Source organism: Anomaloglossus baeobatrachus, chromosome 7, assembly GCF_048569485.1.
Source record: "Anomaloglossus baeobatrachus isolate aAnoBae1 chromosome 7, aAnoBae1.hap1, whole genome shotgun sequence".
NCBI lineage: Eukaryota > Metazoa > Chordata > Amphibia > Anura > Aromobatidae > Anomaloglossus > Anomaloglossus baeobatrachus.
In genome coordinates this window covers 276,117,605-276,141,723 of record NC_134359.1, presented here as the reverse complement: position 1 = coordinate 276,141,723, position 24,119 = coordinate 276,117,605, and the positions used below count along the sequence as shown (strand labels likewise).

Genomic DNA, 24,119 nt, shown 5'->3' with positions numbered 1-24,119 from the left:
ATTAACTCCTTCCTGGCGGTGTGATGCGTGTGTGTGGACTTACCTCCTCCTGCCCGGGAAAGGGATATTATACAATACAATTAGAAAAGGAAGCCAGCACAATTTCTAAACTGTACTTATTAATAAATGGAGATTTTTGGCAAAAAATTGCAATCTTTTGAGCTACCTCGCCACGTCACGGCAAATCTCATGGGGCAATCCTACTCTGAAATATTTTATTTTATTTAATGGGTGCTATGCGGCCTCACACATTTAAAATAAGTGCTGTTTCTAATAGATAAATAGTTCTGCTTTTAAATGTGTGAGGCCGCATTGCACCCTTTAAATAAAATTAAATATTTCAGAGTAGGACTGCCCCATGAGAATTGCCATGACGTGGCGGGGTAGCTCAAAAGATTGCAATTTTTTGCCAAAAATCTCCATTTATTAATAAGTACAGTTTAGGAATTGTGCTGGCTTCTTTTCTAATTTTTTTGGCAGTTGGTTAGCCTCCACCAAGCCGTGCACCCTATCTTGGTCGTTCTATCTGTCTGATTTTGGCAAGTGGTGACTGTTCACACTCAGCCATCAGTCCTGTCCACAGGCTTCTTTGCTGGCTTCCTTTTCTAATACTATACAATACCATGTAACGACAAAGCAACAGGGGCGTTACACTTACACCAAGGTTTGCGTGTAAATCTCTGAAAAACATGATTCAGACAAAACCCCTGACAGAAGATTCCCTATAATGAGACAGAGAGAGTCATTTTGGACTGTGTCTGCCTATGATCCGACGGGGTCCATCTTTTTAGTGATGCATAAAGGTGCAGTCTACCAGTTTTGTGCACTTTGAAAAAGGATACCGTTGAATAGAGGCCAGACGGAGTCTAGAGAAATGCTGCTGTCTCATTATAGTGAATGGATCCATCGGGGTGTCATCTGATCAACGTCTTTTGGAGATTTAGATGGAAACCTTGTTGTAAATGCTCAGCATAGAGCACAGGATAAATGTGATCCAAAATGTTATGTAAAATGTTCCCAATAAAAGCTTCAACTCTGGGGACAACAATGTATTGGCATTACAATGTACGGGCACTACAATGGCAGATTTGCAATTTTCACTCAGTAACTTCCACTGTGTGTTTTGTTTCTAGAAAACAGCCATGGAGTCAAAATTGTTACCGCTGTATATAATTTTCTAGAGGAGTGTAGTTTCCAAAATGGGGTCCCTTGAGGGGAGAATTTGCTCTTCTAGCACTTAGCGTCTCTGTATGTGGAATCTGAAAGCAATCCTAGAAAAATCTGTGTTCCAAGAGTCAAATACCTTTCCTCCCGAGCAGGGCTGTATTTTGCCTTCGTGCTGCCCTAGGCACTTTAAGTGGTCGCGCCCCTTAGTGACAACGTAACACTGAGTTTTCGCACACGACATCTGTTTAAGGCAGATCTACTCTGTAAAACACTTGAAAAAGTATCAATGAGAAACAAAGGGCACTAACCCCCCCAATGGGGATCACCACAGGCACATCAAAACATAGCATGAGTATAAAATATTCCCACCATCCCCACTTATATACTGTGACTGTCACACTGCCCCTAATAAACTACACACTGCCTTCCCTTATAAAATATACCCACCACACCTTCCTCAATTATGAAATATGATCTGCACATTGACCTCACATCATGCTGCCCCCTACTCACAATGTCCCATGCATGCTGCCCCTTCCTCACAATGTCCCATGCATGCTGCCCCTTCCTCCCAATGTCCCATGCATGCTGCCCCCTCCTCACAATGTCCCATGCATGCTGCCTCCTCCTCCCAATGTCCCATGCATGCTGCCCCCTCCTCACAATGTCCCATGCATGCTGCCCCCTCCTCACAATGTCCCATGCATGCTTCCCCCTCCTCCCAATGTCCCATGCATGCTGCCCCTTCCTCACAATGTCCCATGCATGCTGCCCCCTCCTCACAATGTCCCATGCATGCTGCCCCCTCCTCCCAATGTCCCATGCATGCTGCCCCTTCCTCACAGTGTACCATGCATGCTGCCCCCTCCTCACAATGTCCCATGCATGCTGCCCCCTCCTCACAGTGTCCCATGCATGCTGCCCCCTCCTCACAATGTCTCATGCATGCTGCCCCCTCCTCACAATGTCCCATGCATTCTGCCCCCTCCTCCCAATGTACCATGCATGCTGCCCCCTCCTCACAGTGTCCCATGCATGCTGCTCCCTCCTCACAATGTCCCATGCATGCTGCCCCCTCCTCACAGTGTCCCATGCATGCTGCCCCCTCCTCACAATGTCCCATGCATGCTGCCCCCTCCTCACAATGTCCCATGCATGCTGCCCCCTCCTCTCAATGTCCCATGCATGCTGCTTCCTCCTCACAATGTCCCATGCATGCTGCCCCCTCCTCACAATGTCCCATGCATGCTGCCCCCTCCTCACAATGTCCCATGCATGCTGCCCCCTCCTCACAATGTCCCATGCATGCTGCCCCCTCCTCACAATGTCCCATGCATGCTGCTTCCTCCTCACAATGTCCCATGCATGCTGCCTCCTCCTCACAATGTCCCATGCATGCTGCCCCCTCCTCACAATGTCCCATGCATGCTGCCCCCTCCTCACAATGTCCCATGCATGCTGCTCCCTCCTCACAATGTCCCATGCATGCTGTCCCCCCTCACAATGTCCCATGCATGTTTCCCCTCCTCCCAATGTCCCATGCATACTGCTCCCTCCTCACAGTTTCCCATGCATGCTGCCCCCTCCTCACAATGTCCCATGTGTGCTGCCCCCTCCTCACAATGTCCCATGCGTGCTTCCCCCTCCTCACAATGTCCCATGCATGCTGCCCCTCCTCACAATGTCCCATGCATGCTTCCCCCTCCTCACAATGTCCCATGCATGCTTCCCCGTCCTCACAATGTCCCATGCATGCTGCCCCCTCCTCACAATGTCCCATGCATGCTGCTCCCTACTCACAGTTTCCCATGCATGCTTCCCCCTCCTCACAATGTCCCATGCATGCTTCCCCGTCCTCACAATGTCCCATGCATGCTGCCCCCTCCTCACAATGTCCCATGCATGCTGCTCCCTCCTCACAGTTTCCCATGCATGCTGTTCCCTCCTCACAATGTCCCATGCATGCTGCCCCCTCCTCACAATGTCCCATGCATGCTGCCCCCTCCTCACAATGTCCCATGCATGCTGCCCCCTCCTCACAGTGTCCCATGCATGCTGCTCCCTCATCACAATGTCCCATGCATGCTGCTCCCTCCTCACAATGTCCCATGCATGCCGCTCCCTCTTCACAATGTCCCATGCATGCTTCCCCGTCCTCACAATGTCCCATGCATGCTGCCCCCTCCTCACAATGTCCCATGCATGCTGCTCCCTCCTCACAGTTTCCCATGCATGCTGTTCCCTCCTCACAATGTCCCATGCATGCTGCCCCCTCCTCACAATGTCCCATGCATGCTGCCCCCTCCTCACAATGTCCTATGCATGCTGCCCCCTCCTCACAGTGTCCCATGCATGCTGCTCCCTCCTCACAATGTCCCATGCATGCTGCCCCCTCCTCACAATGTCCCATGCATGCTGCCCCCTCCTCACAGTGTCCCATGCATGCTGCTCCCTCCTCACAATGTCCCATGCATCCTGTCCCCCTCACAATGTCCCATGCATGTTGCCCCTCCTCCCAATGTCCCATGCATGCTGCTCCCTCCTCACAGTTTCCCATGCATGCTGCCCCCTCCTCACAATGTCCCATGCATGCTGCCCCCTCCTCACAATGTCCCATGCGTGCTGCCCCCTCCTCACAATGTCCCATGCATGCTGCCCCCTCCTCACAATGTCCCATGCATGCTTCCCCCTCCTCACAATGTCCCATGCATGCTTCCCCGTCCTCACAATGTCTCATGCATGCTGCCCCCTCCTCACAATGTCCCATGCATGCTGCCCCCTCCTCACAGTGTCCCATGCATGCTGTTCCCTCCTCACAGTTTCCCATGCATGCTGTTCCCTCCTCACAATGTCCCATGCATGCTGCCCCTCTCCATGAGCTCCTAATGCTGCCTTCCTCTTTTTCATAATGACACCTCCATGCTGCCCCACTCATCCTAAGACCACCACACTAACGCTTATGCTGAGACACCCCTCCCACACACACACACACACACACATACACACACACTACCCCACTCTTGATATTGACTCCCCTACATTGCTCCACTCCATACTGAGCCCACACATGCTGCCCCTTTTCCATAATGAGCTCCCAATGCTGCCCCCCTCTCATTCTGAGTCCTTACACTCCCCCGCCATCGATTTTGTCATTGCACTATCCCTCAACCCTTGTCCTCTGTCTCTAGGATTGGCCCCTCTCTCCCATTCCCCCAGCAGCAGTCGCTCTCCCCCGCCTTCACCAGCAGCCTCTCCCCCAGCATCAACCTCTCTCCCCCCAGCCTCCCCCCAGCATCAACCTCCCCCAGCATCAGCCTCTCTCCTCCCAGCCTCCCCCAGCATCAGCCTCCCACAGCATCAGCCTCCCTCCTCCAAGCCTCCCCCAGCATCAGCTTCCCCCCTCCCAGCCTCCCCCAGCAAAAGCCTCCCCCCTCCTAGCCTCCCCCAGCATCAGCCTCTCTCCTCCCAGCCTCCCCCAGCATCAGCCTCCCTCAGCATCAGCCTCTCTCCTCTGAGCCTCCCGCAGCATCAGCCTCTCCCAGCATCAGCCTCCCTCAGCATCAGCCTCCCTCCTCCCAGCCTCCCCCCTCCCAGCCTCCCCCAGCATCAGCCTCCCTCCTCCCAGCCTCCCCCAGCATCAGCCTCCCTCAGCATCAGTCTCCCTCCTCCCAGCCTCCCCCAGTATCAGCCTCCGCCAGCATCAGCCTCCCCCCTCCTAGCCTCCCCCAGCATCAGCCTCTCTCCTCCCAGTCTCCCCCAGCATCAGCCTCCCTCAGCATCAGCCTCTCTCCTCCGAGCCTCCCGAAGCATCAGCCTCTCCCAGCATCAGCCTCCCTCAGCATCAGCCTCCCTCCTCCCAGCCTCCCCCAGCATCAGCCTCTCTCCTCCCAGCCTCCCCCCTCCCAGCCTCCCTCAGCATCAGCCTCTTTCCTCCCAGCCTCCCCCAGCATCAGCCTCCCTCCTCCAAGCCTCCCCCAGCATCAGCCTCCCCCCTCCCAGCCTCCCCCAGCAAAAGCCTCCCCCCTCCTAGCCTCCCCCAGCATCAGCCTCTCTCCTCCCAGCCTCCCCCAGCATCAGCCTCCCTCAGCATCAGCCTCTCTCCTCTGAGCCTCCCGCAGCATCAGCCTCTCCCAGCATCAGCCTTCCTCAACATCAGCCTCTTTCCTCCCAGCTTCCCCCAGCATCAGCCTCTCTCCTCCCAGCTTCCCCCAGCATCAGCCTCCCTCAGCATCAGCCTCCCTCCTCCCAGCCTCCCCCAGCATCAGCCTCTCTCCTCCCAGCCTCCCCCAGCATCAGCCTCCCTCAGCATCAGCCTCTCTCCTCCGAGCCTCCTGCAGCATCAGCCTCTCCCAGCATCAGCCTCCCTCAGCATCAGCCTCTTTCCTCCCAGCCTCCCCCAGCATCAGCCTCTCTCAGCATCAGCCTCTCTCCTCCCAGCCTTCCCCCTCCCAGCCTCCCTCAGCATCAGCCTCCCTCCTCCCAGCCTCCCCCAGCATCAGCCTCCCTCCTCCCAGCCTCCCCCAGCATCAGCCTCCCCCAGCACCAGCCTCTCTCCTCCCAGCCTCCCCCAGCATCAGCCTCTCTCCTCCCAAACTCTCCCAGCATCAGCCTCCCCCAGTATCAGCCTCTCTCCTCCCAGCCTCCCCCTCTCTCCTCCCAGCCTCCCCCTCCCTCAGCATCAGCCTCTCTCCTCCCAGCCTCCCCCAGCATCAGCCTCCCTCAGCATCAGCCTCCCTCCTCCCAGCCTCCCCCCTCCCAGCCTCCCCAGCATCAGCCTCCCTCAGCATCAGCCTCCCTCCTCCCAGCCTCCCCCAGCATCAGCCTCCCTCAGCATAAGCCTCCCTCCTCCCAGCCTCCCCCAGTATCAGCTTCTGCCAGCATCAGCCTCCCCCCTCCTAGCCTCCCCCAGCATCAGCCTCTCTCCTCCCAGTCTCCCCCAGCATCAGCCTCCCTCAGCATCAGCCTCTCTCCTCCGAGCCTCCCGAAGCATCAGCCTCTCCCAGCATCAGCCTCCCTCAGCATCAGCCTCCCTCCTCCCAGCCTCCCCCAGCATCAGCCTCTCTCCTCCCAGCCTCCCCCCTCCCAGCCTCCCTCAGCATCAGCCTCCCTCCTCCCAGCCTCCCCCAGCATCAGCCTCCCTCCTCCCAGCCTCCCCCAGCATCATCCTCCCCCAGCACCAGCCTCCCCCAGCATCAGCCTCTCTCCTCCCAGCCTCCCCCAGCATCAGCCTCCCTCAGCATCAGCTTCTCTCCTCCCAGCCTCCCCCAGCATCAGCCTCCCTCAGCATCAGCCTCTTTCCTCCCAGCCTCCCCCAGCATCAGCCTCCCCCAGCATCAGCGTCCCTCCTCCCAGCCTCCCCCAGCATCAGCCTCCCCAGCATCAGCCTCAGGAAGGAGCTGATTGGCGCGCCTGTGACCCCGGAAGTGCAGGCGCCGGCAGTTCCGGGGTCAATCAGCTCTCTGTGCCCGGCCGCTGCAGTTTGTCTGCATTCGCGTCTTAATTGACGTGGATACAAAAAAATAAAGGTGCGCCTCTCCCCCCCTCCCCCCTCCGAAAATACAGCGGATTTAATGAATGTGTAAAGAAAAAAAAAATTATTTTTTTTTTATACTGCTAGAAGGTCCCGCCCCCTGCATCCTGCCGCCCTAGGCACGGGACCACGGGTGCCTAATGGTAAATACCGCCCTGCTCCCGAGTTACACCATGTGGTTAAGCAGTACTGTACTTCAACATGTGGGGTATTGCCATGTTTAGCAGAAATTGCGTGACAAATTTTGGTGCCACTTTTCACCATGTAAAATATAAGGCTAAAACAAAATGTCTGTAGTAAAAATGTAATTATTTTTTTCTTCAACGCCCAATTGTATACAATTCTTTGACACATCTGTCAATATGATCACTGCACCCCTGGATGAATTCATTGAGAGGTGAAGTTTGTAAAATCAGGTCACTTCTGGGGGTCCTGTTGTTTTGTCACCTCAGGGGCTCTGCCAATGTGACATGACACCTCCAAACCATTCCAACAAAATCTGAACTTCATAATAGTGCTCCTTCCCTTATGAGCTTTGTTCCTCAAAAGTAGTTTGCAAAAACATATGAGGTATTGACGTAATCAAGAAAAATTGCACAGCAAAATGTATGTTTCATTCTCACCAGCTACTATTGTGGAAATGAAAAATTTGGAGCTAAAGGTAGTTCTTATATGGGAATTTTGTTTTTATTTTCATGGATCAATATTATAAAATTCTGAGAAGCACCTATGGGTTTAAAGTGCTCACTATACATTTATATAAATTCCTTGAGAGGTGTAGTTTCCGAAATGGGGTCACTTGTGCGGAGTTTCCATTCTTTAGGTACATCTGGGGCTCTGAAAATGCAACATGGTGTCCGCAATCTAATCCAGGCAAATTTGCATTCCAAAAGGTCAAATAGCGCTCCTTCCCTCCCGAGCACAAACAGTATTTTTTCACCACATATGGGATATAGACATACTCAGGAGTAATAGGACAACAAATGTCATAGTGCATTTTCTTCTGTTATTCTTGTGAAAATGAAAGATTTGGGGCTAAAGCAATATTTTTTGGCAAAAAAGTAAAATTTTCACTTTTTTTATTTCAACATTGCTGTGAAGCACCTATTGGGTTAATAAACTTCTTGGCTGTGCTTTTGAGCACTTTGAAGGGTGCAGTTGTTAAAATGTCATGACGTTTGGGTATTTTCTGGCCCCTCAAAGTCTCTTCAAATGTGATGTGGTCCCTAACAAAATTGGTTCTATACATTGCGTTGGAAAAAGACAAATTGCTGATAACTTTTATTAACCCATTTGAAACATACAGCGTCTTGCAAAAGTATTCGGCCCCCTTTAACTTTTCAACCTTTTCCCACATTTCAGGTTCAAACATAAAGATAAAAATTTAAAATTTTATGGTGAAGAATCAACAAGTGGGACACAATTGTGAAGCTGAACGAAATGTATTGCTTATTTTAAACTTTTGTAAAAAATAAATAACTGAAAATCGGGGCGTACAATATTATTCATCCCCTTTACTTTCAGTGCAGCAAACTCACTCCAGAAGTTCATTGAGAATCTCTGAATGATCCAATGTTGTCCTAAATGACTGATGATGATGATAAATATAATCCCCTGTGTGTAATCAAGTCTCTGTATAAATGCACCTGCTCTGTGATAGTCTCAGTGTTCTGTGTTCTGTGTAAAGCACAGAGAGCATCATGAAGAACAAGGAACACAACAGACAGGTCCGTGATACTGTTGTGGAGAAGTTTAAAGCCGGATTTCGTTACAAAAAGATTTCCAAAACTTTAAACATCCCAAGGAGCACGGTGCAAGCGATCATATTGAAATGGAAGGAGTATCATACCACTGCAAATCTACCAAGACCCGGCCGTCCATCCAAACTCTCATCTCAGACAAGGAGAAGACTGATCAGAGATGCAGCCAAGAGGCCCATGATCACTCTGGATAAACTGCAGAGATCTACAGCTGAGGTGGGAGAGTCTGTCCATAGGACAGCAATCAGTCATACACTGCACAAATCTGGCCTTTATGGAAAAGTGGCAAGAAGAAAGCCATTTCTCAAAAATATCCATAAAAAGTGTAATTTAAAGTTTGATACAAGCCACCTGGGAGACACCAAACATGTGGAAGAAGGTGCTCTGGTCAGATGAAATCAAAATCGAACTTTTTGGGCACAATGCCAAACGATATGTTTGGTGTAAAAGCAACACAGCTCATCACTCTGAACACACCATCCCCACTGTCAAACATGGTGGTGGCAGCATTATGGTTTGGGCCTGCTTTTCTTCAGCATGGACAGGGAAGATGGTTAAAATTGATGGGAAGATAGATGGAGCCAAATGCAGGACCATACTTCAAGAAAACTTGTCAGAGTCTCTGCAAAAGACCTGAGACTGGGACGGAGATTTGTCTTCCAACAATGACAATGATCCAAAGCATAAAGTAAAATCTACAATGGAATGGTTCACAAATAAACATATCCAGGTGTTAAGCGGGCTTTACATGCAACGACATCGCTAACGAGATGTCGTTGGGTTCACGGAATTGATGACGCACATCCGGCATCGTTAGTGACGTCGTTGCGTGTGAAACGCACAAACGACCGTTATCGAACAAAATTACTCACCTAATCATTGACGCGTCATTTTAATCCCAATTATCGTTGCTGTTGTAGGTCGCAGGTTGTTTGTCGTTCCTGCAGCAGCACACATCGCTACGTGTGACACCGCAGGAACGAGCAACATCACCATACCTGCGTCTGCCCGATATGTGGAAGGAAGAATGTTCCGCCCGGTCATCTCTGCCCCTCCGCTTCTATTGGGCGGCCGCTTAGTGACGCCGCTGTGATGCCGAACGAACCTCCCCCTTAAAGGAGAGATTGTTCAGCGGCCACGACGTCGGTGAAGAGGTAATTGCATGTGACGCTGCCGTAGCGATATTGTTCGCTATGGCAGCAATCACCCCGTGATGCACCACCGATGTGAGCGGGTGCTATCGCTCGCGACATCGCTAGCGATGTCGCAGCATGTAAAGCCCACTTTAGAATGACCAAGTCACAGTCCAGACCTTAATCCAATCGAGAATCTGTGGAAAGAGCTTAAAACTGTTGTTCACAAACGCTCTCCATCCAACCTCACTCAGCTCCAGCTGTTTACAAAGGAAGAATGGGCAAGAATTTCAGTCTCTTGATGTGCAAAACTGATAGACACATACCTCAAGCGACTGCAGCTGTAATCGCAGAAAAAGGTGGCACTACAAAGTATTAATTTAAAGGGGATGAATAATATTGCACACCCCAATTTTCAGTTTTTTTATTTTTTACAAAAGTTTAAAATAAGCAATACATTTCGTTCAACTTCACAATTGTGTCCCACTTGTTGTTGATTCTTCACCATAAAATTTACATTTTTATCTTTATGTTTGAAGCCTGAAATGTGGGAAAAGGTTGAAAAATTCAAGGGGGCCGAATACTTTCGCAAGGCACTGTATATTAAAAAATATGTTTCAAAATTGGTGCCGATGTAAAGTAGACATGTGGTAAATGTTATTTATTAATGATTTTGTGTGATATATCTATCTGCTTTAAGGTCATAAAAATTCAAAGTTCAAAAATTGCATTTTTTTATATTTTTTTTTCCTAACAATACAAATACTATCAACAGAAAATTGACCACTAACACGAAATATTATATCTATGTTACTAAAAACAGTCTCAGAATCACTGGGATCCATTGATAAAAAAAATTGTTTAAAAGAACTGAAGTCCTCAGTGGTTGATACCTTTTAATGGCTAACTGAAAAGATGGTAATAATAGCAAGCTTTCCATCCATTGAAGCGTTCCAAAGTTATGACCACATAAAGTGACAGTGGTCAGAATTGGGAAAAAAAATGGCAGGGTCATGAAGGAAAAAACAGGCTCTGGTGCGAAAGGGTTAAAGAGTATCTGGTCTGAGATCAGAGAGAACCTGAAAAAGGCGCAGGGTAGACAGTCACCCTTGGCTAACAAAAGACGTATTGATGGATCAGGATTTAGGGTAGAGGACAAGGTATGGTTATCCACAAAAAAAGGTTACCTATGCAGGGTCGGACTGGGCTGTTTGGGGCCCACCAGGGGAATTGACTCTAGGGGCCCACCCTACAGCTAAATATAAACACCCATTAGTGTTATCCCCGTTATTGTGTTGCTTTGTCTCTATACACAGGCGGCTCCTGAACGTCTATATTGTGCACCATTACTGGGATGTACAATTACAGTAGTTTGCAGTAATGGGGTCTTTGGTGAAAACAAGTTATCACTGATCCACAGGGTAGGTTGGTGATAACTTATTGATTGGTGGAACCTGATCAGTGGAAACCGCACCGATCGGAAGATTGGGGAACTTTTTGCAGCGGCAGGTGGGGTGTGTGACCGCAGCAACATTCATCCTCTTTGGCGCGATCAGATAAAAGCAAGCGCAACGCTCGCAGCCGCTGAGGGAATGAATGGATCAGGGGTCGAGTCAGACATGAGCTCCAGTGTAATGGAGATAAAAGCTGCACATTTTGCCGATCAGTGCAGATCCCAGTAATCACACCCCACTGATGAATAAGTTATCACTCATCCTTAGGCCTCGTTCACACGTTCAGTATTTGGTCAGTATCTTACATCAGTATTTGTAGCCAAAATCAGGAGTGGGTGAAAATACAGAAGTGGTGCCCGTGTTTCTATGATACTTTTCCTCTGATTTTATGGCTTCTGGTTTTGGCTACAAATACTGAGGTAAAAAACTCATTGAATACTCAGTGTGTGCACGTGGTCTTAGAAAAGGTGATTACTTGTTTTGACCGGAGAACCTCTGTATTTGCTACAGTGTAATAATCACAGGACAGAGAGGGCTTAAACATTCAAGTATTTAATTTCTATTGAAAATAATTTCCCCGATATAGAGAGAAAATGTGACCTCCATACACAGCACAATCCACTATACTAAAACCAATAATACCACATACAAGACAGAAATACCGCCACACCGTGACCAGATCACATATTACCACCAAACAGTGACCAAATACTGCCACACTGTGACAAGACAACATATTACCACCAGTGACCAAATACAGCAACATACAAGGGAGAAATACCACCACACCATGACCAGACCACATATTACCACCACATAGTGACCAAACACAACCACATATAAGTTAGAAATACCGCCACACCGTGACCAGACCACAAAGTGACCGAATATTACCACATATAAGGGAGAAATACCGCGACACTATGACCAGATAACATACTGCCAACACATAGAGATCAAATGCAACCACATACAAGAGAGTAATACCACCATACCATAATTAGACCACATAGTAACCGAATATTAACACATACAAGGGAGAAATACAGCAACACTATGACCAGACCACATAATGACCATATAATACTACATACAAGAGAGTAATACAGCCGGATCATAATCAGACCCCATAGTGACCAAATACAACCACATACAAGGGAGAAATACCGTGACACTATAACCACACCACATAATGACCAAATAACACCACACATGAGACAAATATCAGCACAACATGACTAGAGAACATATTACTACCACACAAGGACATATAATACTACAATAATGATCATGAAAACTAGAACACTAATATTACCATCAGTGCCATTATACACAGGAGCTCTGTATATAGTGAACAGGTAATACAGTGATCACCAGTGACATTATACACTGTATACAGAGCTCCTGTGTATAGTATGTGTGTGTACATGGAATACACTGACTTACCAGTGACGTCTCTAGTTGCAGTTATTCATCTTCATCCGGCGCTGACCGCCATAACTTCTTCCTGCCATGACGCGACACTACTGAAAATAGCAGTCACCTATAGCCGATCACTCCCAGAGCACATTCCTCACTATTTCCCCAATTTCTACACTATGTCAGACTCTTGTTCCCCCATTTTAGGCCTGTGACACACATCTGTGCCGCCGGCACGTGTTTGTCATTTTTTAGACGTACCAGCGGCACGGAGACACGTTAACCAATGCTACCCTATTGTAGCATGCACACACACGTAAAACCACACGGAACGTGTGTCCGTGTGCGTTTGTACGTGTGTGCGTTTTTCAAAGCGCTGACATGTCAGTGTTTTCTCCCGCAGCACGGGTGTCACACGGCCCGCACCCGTACCACACGGGTGTAGTGTGGATGCGGTCCCGTGCCACACGCGCCGGCGAAAACACACGTGTCAGTGAAAAAAAAAATAAATAAATAAACTCACCTTCTCCAGCCCTCCTGTCTCTGCTGCTGCTGCCTCTTGCTGCTGACCGCCACTCATTATTCTCATTGAATATTCACTTCACTGCCTGCACAGCAGCAGCGGGAAGACAGGAGGGCTGGAGACTGAGGATCAGCACCATGGACAGCACCGCGGACATCAGGAAGGACCAGGTGAGTATGTTAATTACCGGTTCTACGTGTGCTATCGCGGATAGCACACGTAGAACACACGTGTCCCGCACGTACCAGAGACACGTACTTACCTGCACGCAACACGCAGGGGAAATACGTGTCTCTCGGCACGTGCGTGATTTTCACGTGAATGTGGCAGAGGCCTTAGACAGTATCCTCAAAATTAACTTATATTTTATAAGTAACAATGTCCCCTAATTTGCCCCTACAGTAATTATGCCCCACGTGCCACCATAAACCAATAATGTATGTCCCTCATCCTGGCCCCTTTTATTTAATAATGTCTGGGGAAACAAGTGGAATGAGAAGGGGTTGTTAATTGCTTCCTGCACAAAATATCCCCCCACACACTGCTCCTCTCCAAAATAGCCCCACAATGTGCCCCTTTCCATAATGTCCCCCAAAAATTTGCCCTTTCTATAATATCTCCCCCATACTAAATCCCTGTATAAATTCCCCCATCCCCCCACTCCTCATTATACTATGCTGACTTCCACAATCCTTAATGCCTCATAATGTCCCCCACTGTTCTCTTATGTCCCCTACTGCCTTATAAAGTCACCCACTGCCCTATAATGTCCCCCACTGCACTATAGTATCCCCCACTGCCCTATAGTGTCCCCCACTGCCCTATAATGTCCCCCACTGCCTTAGTATGTCCCCCACTGCCTTAGTATGTCCCCCACTGACCTATAATGTCCACCACTACCTTATAATGTTCCCAACTGCCCTATAATGTCCCCCACTGCCTTAGTATGTCCCCCACTGCCTTATAATGTCCCCCACTGCCCTATAATGTCCCCCAATTCCTTAGTATGTCCCCCACTGCCTTATAATGTCACTCACTGACCTATAATGTCCCCCACTGCCCTAAAATGTCCCCCACTGTCCTATAATGTCTCCCACTGCCCTATAATGTCCGGCACTTACCCATCATATGCTCCATAAAGTCCCCCACCGCTTCTTAATGCCCCTTGTAAAATAACACTGCCCCTCCCCCACCACAGCCCCTCATGTAAAATTATTGTACATCTTTGGTTTTTTTTATTTGGAACGCTTACCTGTGCCTGCGCGTCCTCCTCTTCCTCCTTGCAGCTGTGGCCCTAGTGATGATGTCGGTGCAGGATTGAGGCGCACTCCTCTGCCTCAGTCCTGTGGCGTCCTCCTCCTCTGTAGCCCCGGTGATGACGTCCCATCGCGGTGAGTGGCTGAGCAGCGCTGCTCTGCCTCCTGTCACCGGCCGCACTGTACAAATGTATGCACGCCTGAAAGACGCGCATACATTTGAATACCGGCGCGGTCTCCAAGTCCTGCACACCTCATCGGTGCAGGCCTGGGGACTCCTGCAGTGCACCGCTAGGACCTTTGGTGAGTCACATGACACACGTGATGTCACTAAAGGTCCTGCAACTGCAGAAGCTTCAGTGATCGTACAGAACTGGTACGATCACTGAAGTTTATGATTGAAAGGCTGGGGGCCCCTAAGAGCGTGGGGGCCCTGGATGAGCTGCCCAGTCTGCCCACCAATAAAGGCCAGCCCTGAGAAACAGGCGGCCCCACGGCCCTGTACAGACGCCTCGCACTATATAACACACGTGGGGGGAGGGGGACACTGAGGGCCCGGGGCCTACCGGGGTATCCTCCGCTACCCGGGTGGGCCAGACCGACCTTGGACCTATGTGATATGTATAGAGGGTCGTGGCCTCCCTAAATACACACAGTATGATAGTGCTACAATTTTTCATTCCATTCTACATTATTTCTTATGAAGCATCTAAAGGTATAACAAACATTATTTAACCAGTTTTGTATACTTTTGTGGGGTGCTATTTTTAAAATGATATCCCTTCAGGAGAATTTCCAATATAAAGGCCCCTCAAAGTCACTTCAAAACTGAACAGGTCCCTAAAAGAATAAGTTTTGTAAATTATCCTAAAATAATGAAAACTTTCTGCTAAAATGTTAACCTTTGTGATAAAGTAAAGCATTATGCTGACATAGTTGACATAAGGGAAATGTTACTTAATTTTTGTTGTACAGTATAGCTCCTTGGTGTACGGGACGGGTATACCCAAAGTTTGAATATTTCAAAGTTTTTTTGTCAAATTTTTTAAATAAAAGCAAAACATATTAATTTAAATTTATTACAAACATAAAGTACAAAAAACCTGTTACGGTTGGGGACGATAGGGGCGAAACTAATGACAGCCCAATCGCCACCCGAGATCCTCTGGGCAGATGACAAAGCCACTAGGAGACAGGTATACAGACACAACAACTACAGAGATATATATATGAGGAACCGGTGGTATTAGCTTCACACCACTGCACACGAGATATGCTCTGTTACAGCACAGGCAGCTACTGTATATATAAAAGGAATCAGTGGTGTTGCTTCACACCACAGCACACGAGATGTGCCCTGTTACAGCACAGCTATCCTGACTGAGCAACCGGTTCCCACTGCGGAGCAACCGCCTTGCTGAACCCGGTTGCCGCCGGTGCACTACCAGCCCTACGCTGTTTCTACCTAGGCAGCTCACTAACAGCACCAGCCTACTGCTGGCACTGCCCCAACCTATCTGCCGTGCCCCTAGGTACCGACAGCTTACTGCTGGTCACCCACACAGACAGATGCAGCGGGACCTCTGCGCCTAAGCGCTGACACTAGCGTTAACTGTGCACGGTACACCAGGCACAAAAACACCCACACTAGTTTACCACAGGCACTGCAGACTATAGAATAGTTTGGTGCAATGGCCTCTCACAACTCAGCCTGCTGACTGAGCCACACACACAATGCAAATGACGCTCGCACGCCAATGGGCATGGCCTAACGTCTTTTATGGCCTAAGCCCTGCCCCAAGCCAAATGCCATGTAGCAATGGCACCGGTTGCAGCCATACAATGGCCGCCACGTCACTGCTGACATCATGGGGACCAATCAGCGACCGCCACGTCACTGATGGCCAATCAGTGGCCGCCACATCACCAGAGACGCCCATGACCACCAATCAGCAGCCACCTTGTCATTGATGACGTCACGCGCAAGCGCGGTAGCGGGAATGCCGCACCTAGTGCCTGGAGAAGTTGCGGGAACTCACGCATGCGCGGTAGGGCTAACCGGGCACTTAGGCTCAGAATGACGTATGGTCCTAGCTACCTGACGCCTCTCAGCCAGATGCCTCAAGCGACGGACAGGTTGCGCTGCGGAGATGGCCGACCCCAATGCAGGAGACAAAGACGGGGCCGTATCAGCTCGAGGCCCAGGGGAACCCTGAACCGTAACAAAACCATTCTCAGTTGACTGGGATATGTTGAAAAATTCCATTGTTACTACCACAAAAAAAGTAACACTTCAGATTTGAAAAATTTTGCTTGGTCACTTGGGATTAAATTGGCTTCTTCCCAGTGTGAGTTCTCTGATGTCTAACAAGCTGTGATTTCCTAATAAAACCTTTCCCACATTTTAAACATGAAAATGGCTTCTCTGCTCTGTGAAGTATCTCATGATTAACAATATAAAATTTCCTAACAAATAATTTCCCACATTCTGAGCAAGAAAATGGCTAATCTCCTGTGTGAATATTCTCATGTACAGTAAGTTGAGTGTTCGTATTAAAACATTTCACATTCAGAACATGAAAATTGCTTCTCCCCTGTGTAATTTCTCTGATGTCTAACAAGAGATGATTTCGCCGTAAAACATTTCCCATATTACATAAATTGAAAAAAGACCTAAGTCCATCTAGTTTAACCTTCCTCCACCAGTTCTACATTTTGTCCCTAAGTCATTTATAACAAACAATGTCATGTGTACTGAGGACATTATCCAGCCTTTTTTTTAAAAGCCTTTATATTATCTACCATTATTACCTCTTGTGGTAGGGCATTCCACAGTCTGACTGCTCTAACTGTAAAGAACCCTTTCCTATTTAGCTGCCGGAAACACTTTTCTTCCACTTGCAGTGTATGCCCCCTGGTCATTAGTATTGTCTTTGGAAGTAATAAGTTATGTGTCAGTCCTTTATATTGACCACACATGTATTTACACACATAAATGAGATCTCCTCTGATACGTTTTTTTCTAAGCTAAACATATCTAACTTTTTCAACCTCTCATCATATGGGAGGCCTTCCATTCCTTGTAGAAGTCTAGTTGCCCGTCTTTGAACTGACGAACTTCTGAATGTCCTATTTATTTTTTATTTCATTCGGAGCATGAAAATGGCTTCTTTTCTGTGTGAATAAGCTCATGTTTAACTAGCATTCTTTTATATGTAAAACATTTTCCACATAGTGAACATGAAAATGGCTTCTCTCCTGTGTGAATTCTTTCATGTATACCAAGTTCAGATTTACTAGTAAAAAATTTCCCACATTCTGAACATGAAAATGGCTTCTCTCCTGTGTGAATTCTCTCATGTATAACAAGATTACTTTTCATAGTAAAACGTTTCTCACATTCTGAACATGAAAATGTCTTCTCTCCTGTGTGACTTCTTTCATGTAAAACAAGATAAGATTTTGTAGTAAAACATTTCCCACATTCTGAACATGAAAATAGCTTCTCCCCTATGTGAATTTTCTCATGTGTGAGAAGATGAGATTTCTGTTTAAAACATTTCCCACATTCTGAGCAAGAAAATGGCTTCTCCCCTGTGTGAATTCTCTCATGGGAAAGAAGATTAGCTTTGTTAATAAAACATTTCCCACATTCTGAACATGAAAATGGCTTCTCTCCTGTGTGAATTCTCTCATGTGAAAGAAGATTAGCTTTGTTAATAAAACATTTCCCACATTCTGAACATGAAAATGGTTTCTCTCCTGTGTGAATTCTCTCATGTATAACAAGATTACTTTTCATAGTAAAACTTTTCTCACATTCTGAACATGAAAATGTCTTCTCTCCTGTGTGACTTCTTTCATGTAAAACAAGATAAGATTTTGTAGTAAAACATTTCCCACATTCTGAACATGAAAATGGTTTCTCTCCAGTGTGGGATCTCTCATGTTTAACAAGTAGTGATTTATAAGTAAAACATTTCCCACATTCTGAACATGAAAATGGTTTCTCTCCAGTGTGGGATGTCTCATGTATAACAAGTAGTGATTTATAAGGAAAACATTTCCCACATTCTGAACATGAAAATGGTTTCTCTCCTGTGTGAATTTTCTCATGTGTAACAAGATTACTTTTCATAGTAAAACTTTTCTCACATTCTGAACATGAAAATGTCTTCTCTCCTGTGTGAATTCTCTCATGTATAACAAGATTACTTTTCATAGTAAAACTTTTCTCACATTCTGAACATGAAAATGTCTTCTCTCCTGTGTGACTTCTTTCATGTAAAACAAGATAAGATTTTGTAGTAAAACATTTCCCACATTCTGAACATGAAAATAGCTTCTCCCCTATGTGAATTTTCTCATGTGTGAGAAGATGAGATTTCTGTTTAAAACATTTCCCACATTCTGAGCAAGAAAATGGCTTCTCCCCTGTGTGAATTCTCTCATGGGAAACAAGATAAAATTTTGTAGTAAAACATTTCCCACATTCTGAACATGAAAATGGTTTCTCTCCTGTGTGAATTCTCTCATGTATAACAAGATTACTTTTCATAGTAAAACTTTTCTCACATTCTGAACATGAAAATGTCTTCTCCCCTGTGTGAATTCTCTCATGGGAAAGAAGATTAGCTTTGTTAATAAAACATTTCCCACATTCTGAACATGAAAATGGCTTCTCTCCTGTGTGAATTCTCTCATGTATAACAAGATAACACTTCATAGTAAAACTTTTCTCACATTCTGAACATGAAAATGTCTTCTCTCCTGTGTGAATTCTTTCATGTGAAACAAGATAAGACTTTGTAGTAAAACATTTCCCACATTCTGAACATGAAAATGGTTTCTCTCCAGTGTGGGATCTCTCATGTTTAACAAGTAGTGATTTATAAGTAAAACATTTCCCACATTCTGAACATGAAAATGGATTCCTTTCAGTGTGGAATCTCTCGTTTACAACAAAATTTGATTTCTGAGCAAAGCATTTCCTATATTCTGAGCAAGAAAATGTTTTTTTCTTAGTGGGCGTGCTTTTATTTTTCACACTTCTTCTGTGACTCTTATTTTGTTTAACAGTCTGTGATAAGTGTACATCTGTGATGTTGCCATGATCTTCATTTGTATCTTGTGTGATGCTACAATCTTCTGCTTTAAAATCTGGAGCTATCGGTTGTCCTTCAGGGCTGCTGGTACAGTCATCTGCCAAGAAGAAAACTGATTTATTTTTTAACAAAATAAACTTAAAAAGTAGGATTTTTGTGTACTCACCGTAAAATCTCTTTCTCTGAGTCTTCATTGGGGGACACAGGACCATGGGTTATGCTGCTGTCACTAGGAGGCTGACACTAAGTAAACATAAAAAAGTTAGCTCCTCCCTAGCAGCATACACCCCGAGCCGGAGGCGGGCTCAGATCAGTTGGTGCACAAGCAGTAGGAGGAGTACCAGAATCACCATACATAAACACAAGTTGTAACTAAAACAATGCAGCCGTGCAAACAAGAAGTCTATGAACATAAGACCACTGACAAAATAGCCGGCAAATGCAATTGAATCAACCAAAAAACCAAGCAGGGTGGGTGCTGTGTCCCCCAATGAAGACTCAGAGAAAGAGATTTTACGGTGAGTACACAAAAATCCTACTTTCTCTATCGTTTCATTGGGGGACACAGGACCATGGGACGTCCAAAAGCAGTCCCTGGGTGGGAATACCGAAAAACCCGCAGAGGAAGAAAAACAACAACCTCCCTCGGCGGGCTTGCACTATAATTGAATGCTGCCACCCTATTACAGGTGTGCAACTGCTGCCTGCAAGACCTTTCTCCCAAAAATAGCATCTGCCGATGCTTGGGTGTGAACCTGGTAGAACCTAGTAAAGGTGTGCAGGCTAGACCAGGTGGCGGCCTTGCAGACCTGGTCGGCCGACGCCTGATGCCTAATCGCCCAAGAGGCTCCCACTGCGCGGGTAGAGTGCGCCTTTACCCCCCGCGGCGGAGACTTGTCCCGAATCCGATAGGCCTCTGATATGGCGGAACGGATCCATCTGGCAATTGTGGCCTTGGATGCCGATTCACCCTTCTTGGGACCAGAAGGGAGAACAAACAGACCATCTGACTTACGGAACGGCGCGGTTCTGGAGACATAAATTCTAAGTGCACGCACTAGGTCCAGGGTGTGCAAGGACCTCTCCAAGCTGTGAGAGGGGCCAGGACAGAAGGACGGAAGGACGATTTCCTCGTTAAGATGGAACGGGGAGACCACCTTTGGGAGAAAAGCGGGATCTGGCCGGAGCACCGCTTTGTCCTGGTGAAAAATCAAAAAGGGGGAACGACAAGAGAGAGCTGCCAGCTCTGACGTCCTGCGAATAGAAGTGATGGCAACAAGAAACACCACCTTCCATGACAGGTGAGAAAGGGAAGATTCTCGCAAGGGCTCGAATGGGGAGCCCTGAAGTGACCCTAGGACTAGATTAAGGTCCCACGGTTCTAGAGGCCGCCGGTACGGCGGTGCCAGGTGGGCAACTCCCTGGATGAAGGTCTTAACCTGTGAACGAGCGGCCAGTGGCTTCTGAAACAGGATTGATAACGCCGATATCTGGCCCTTTAGTGTTGCGAGCGAGAGACCCGCATCTAGGCCTGACTGCAAGAATGCCAATAGGGAAGGAAGGGAGAAGGCGAGAGGAGAAGAAATATTCTGCTCTTCACACCACCTGAAGAAAACCTTCCACGTGCGGTGGTAAATCTTTGATGAAGATGGCTTCCTGGCCCTAATCATTGTCTGAATCACTCTTGAGGAAAAACCAGCCTTAGCTAGAACCCAGGATTCAATGGCCAGGCCGTCAAATTTAGGACCTGTGAGTTCTGATGGAAGAGAGGCCCCTGCTGCAGGAGATCTGGACGGTCTGGAAGGCGCCACGGAGCGTCTGCGAGGAGCTGAGTTAGTTCCGCGAACCATGCTCGTCTGGGCCAGTCCGGAGCCACTAGGATGACCGGTATCCCTTCCGCCTTGATCTTCTTGAGGACCCTCGGAATTAGAGGGAGCGGAGGGAAGATGTACGGGAGACTGAACTGGCTCCATGACAGGGTGAGGGCGTCGACTCCTAAAGCCAAGCGGTCGCGGCACCGTGCTACAAATTGCGGAACCTGACGGTTGAACCGGGAGGCCATTAGGTCCACGTCCGGAACTCCCCATCTGTCGCAGATCTGGTTGAAGACTTCCCGGTTGAGGGACCATTCTCCGGAGGCGAGGCCTTCCCTGCTGAGGAAGTCCGCCGCCCAATTGTCCACGCCTGGGATGTGTACCGCTGAGATCAGGGAGTGATGACATTCGGCCCAGTGCAAGATCTTCTTGACTTCTCGCATCGCCCCGGCACTTCTTGTGCCGCCTTGGTGGTTGATGTACGCCACCGCCGTCGCATTGTCCGACTGGATCCTGACCGGGCAACCCTGTACGAGGTGCCGAAACTGCTGCAAGGCTAGCCGGATGGCTCTTATCTCCAAAATGTTGATCTGGAGGCAACTCTCTCTCGGTGACCAACGGCCCTGCGCTGTGTGATGTCGAAACACTGCTCCCCAGCCCTGAAGACTGGCGTCGGTGGTCACTATCTTCCAGTGGAGCGGGAGGAAAGACCTCCCTGATTCGAGGTTGCGCTGATTGAGCCACCAACGGAGGGAGTGGCGGGTCTCCGGCGAAAGATGAAACCTGCGGTCCAGAGAAAAGGGAGATCTGTCCCACTTCTTCAGCAAGGCCAGCTGGAGGGGTCGGAGATGGAACTGTGCAAAGGGTACCGCTTCCATCGCCGCCACCATACGACCGAGGACTCGCATGCCGAACCTGATGGACACTTGGCGCTGACGCCGGAGAGCGCGGAGTCCTCGTTGTAGGGAGGAGATCTTCTCCTGTGTGAGGAAAACTCGCCCTTGGATGGTATCGAATACCATGCCTAAAAAGGTGATCCGACGGGCCGGGATCAGAGAGGACTTCTTCCGATTTATCAGCCACCCTAACCGTGAAAGGGTGTCGATCGTGACCTGAACCCCAAGACGACAGTCCTCGAAGGAAGAGCCCTTTATCAACATATCGTCCAAGTACGGGATGACCATGACACCCCTGGCATGCAGGACGGACATGGCAGCAGCCATGATCTTCGTAAAGACCCTGGGTGCGGATGCGAGGCCGAAGGGAAGAGCCGTGAACTGGAAGTGATCTTCCGCTATCGCAAAGCGGAGGAACTGTTGGTGAGAGGTGGCTATCGGGACGTGAAGATAGGCGTCTTGAATATCCAGCGATGCCAGGAATTCGCCTACCTCCATGGACGCGATGACGGACCGGAGTGACTCCATTCGAAACGGCCGAGGTCTCACCGACCTGTTCAGAAGCTTTAGGTCGAGGACGGGACGGACAGAGCCGTCCTTTTTGGGGACCACGAAAAGGTTGGAATAGAACCCCTTGAAACGCTCTGCGGGAGGGACTGGTACCACGACTCCGGTTCGGAGGAGGGAGTCTATGGAGTGAAAGAACGCGCGAGCCCGCGCGGTAGACTCGGGAGGGCGAGATAGGAAAAAACGTCTCGGTGGCTTTGCCTCGAATTCTATTTTGTAGCCTGATGTGATGATCTCTCTGACCCAGGCATCGGCGGTCAGGGGGATCCACACATGCTGAAAACGAGACAGACGCCCTCCCACAAGTCTGGCGCTGTTGCGCGCCGACCGCGAGTCACTTGGATGAACGACGGCGGTAACCGGAAGAGGATCTCGTGGACTGGCGGGGGCGTGAACGCCAGGCGGGATTGGTCTTGAATGACGGGGTCTTCCTGTCTCTCGGAGGAGAGCGGCTTTTCCGCGGCCAGGGATTGGAGCTGAAGCTGCGAAAGGGCCGGAAACGAGCGGTGGAGCGCCGATTCTGGAAGCGCTTGGGACGCAATTGGGGGAGAGATGTACTCTTTCCTCCCGTTGCATCGGAGATCAGCTGGTCCAGCCTATCTCCAAAGAGACGCTCCCCTAGGAAGGGCAGGGAAGTTAGTGACTTCTTAGATGCCGCATCCGCGTTCCAGGACCGGAGCCAAAGGGCTCGACGGATGGCCACATTGTTGCTGGCGGCCTGGGTCGCGCAACTTGCAGACGCCAGGGCTGCATTGAGCAAGTACTCACCCGCGCGGGAAATCTGCGAGGCGATGGGAACCAGGTCCGGATTGGCAGGAATGGCGCGGAGACCGCAGCGTAGCGTGTCCGCCCAGGACATCAGGGCCTTCGCAACCCAAACCGAGGCGAAGGCCGGAGAGAGGGATGAGCCCGCTGCCTCGAAGGCGGAACGGGCCAACCTGTCAATAGTACGGTCCGTAGGGTCTTTGAGAGACGTACCGTTAGTGAGTGGAAGGACTGTGTGAGAAGACAGGCGGGAGATTGGGGGGTCGACCACAGGGGAACCTGCCCAATCCTTTCTAAGACCCTCAGGAAAGGGATAATGCAAATCGATGGACTTACCGCTGGTAAATACCCTGTCCGGCTGTTGCCTGTGGCTGCGCAGTAACTCAGCGAATTCTGGATGTCCGCTGAATGTGTTCTGGGCCCGCTTCACCCGCTTAAAGGAGATCTGGGTGCTCTGGGAGGAGACTGGGTCCACCTGTACCTTCAAGGTCTGGTTTACTGCTTCTATCAGGCTATTTACCATGTGCCGGATATCGGCCGCCTGCTCTGAGTCCTGCAGGGGTACCGCATCGGAATCCTCCTCGGAGCAGTCAGAAGCCTCCCTGGAGGACTGACGGTCTGGACCTGGGGATGAAGGTGAAACCTGGGAAGAGTCTGAGGACGAGACCTGGCGGGTCCGTTTCTGAGCAGCAGAGGAGGACCCTGCAACGGGGCTCACCTGCTCCGGAGG

The 24,119-nt window shown here is 48.9% G+C and overlaps 1 protein-coding gene across 1 annotated transcript in view; it reads right to left on the bottom strand.

Moving 5' to 3' along the window:
- Positions 1 to 14,213: 14,213 nt before the first annotated feature.
- LOC142245471 (uncharacterized) overlaps positions 14,214 to 24,119 on the bottom strand; it is a 189,534-nt gene continuing 179,628 nt past the window's right edge. Inside the window, exon 6 of the mRNA XM_075318197.1 lies at positions 14,214 to 19,109. Coding sequence (XP_075174312.1) covers positions 17,388 to 19,109 — 1,722 coding nt within the window. The 3' untranslated portion in view covers positions 14,214 to 17,387. The remainder of the gene's footprint in view (positions 19,110 to 24,119) is intronic.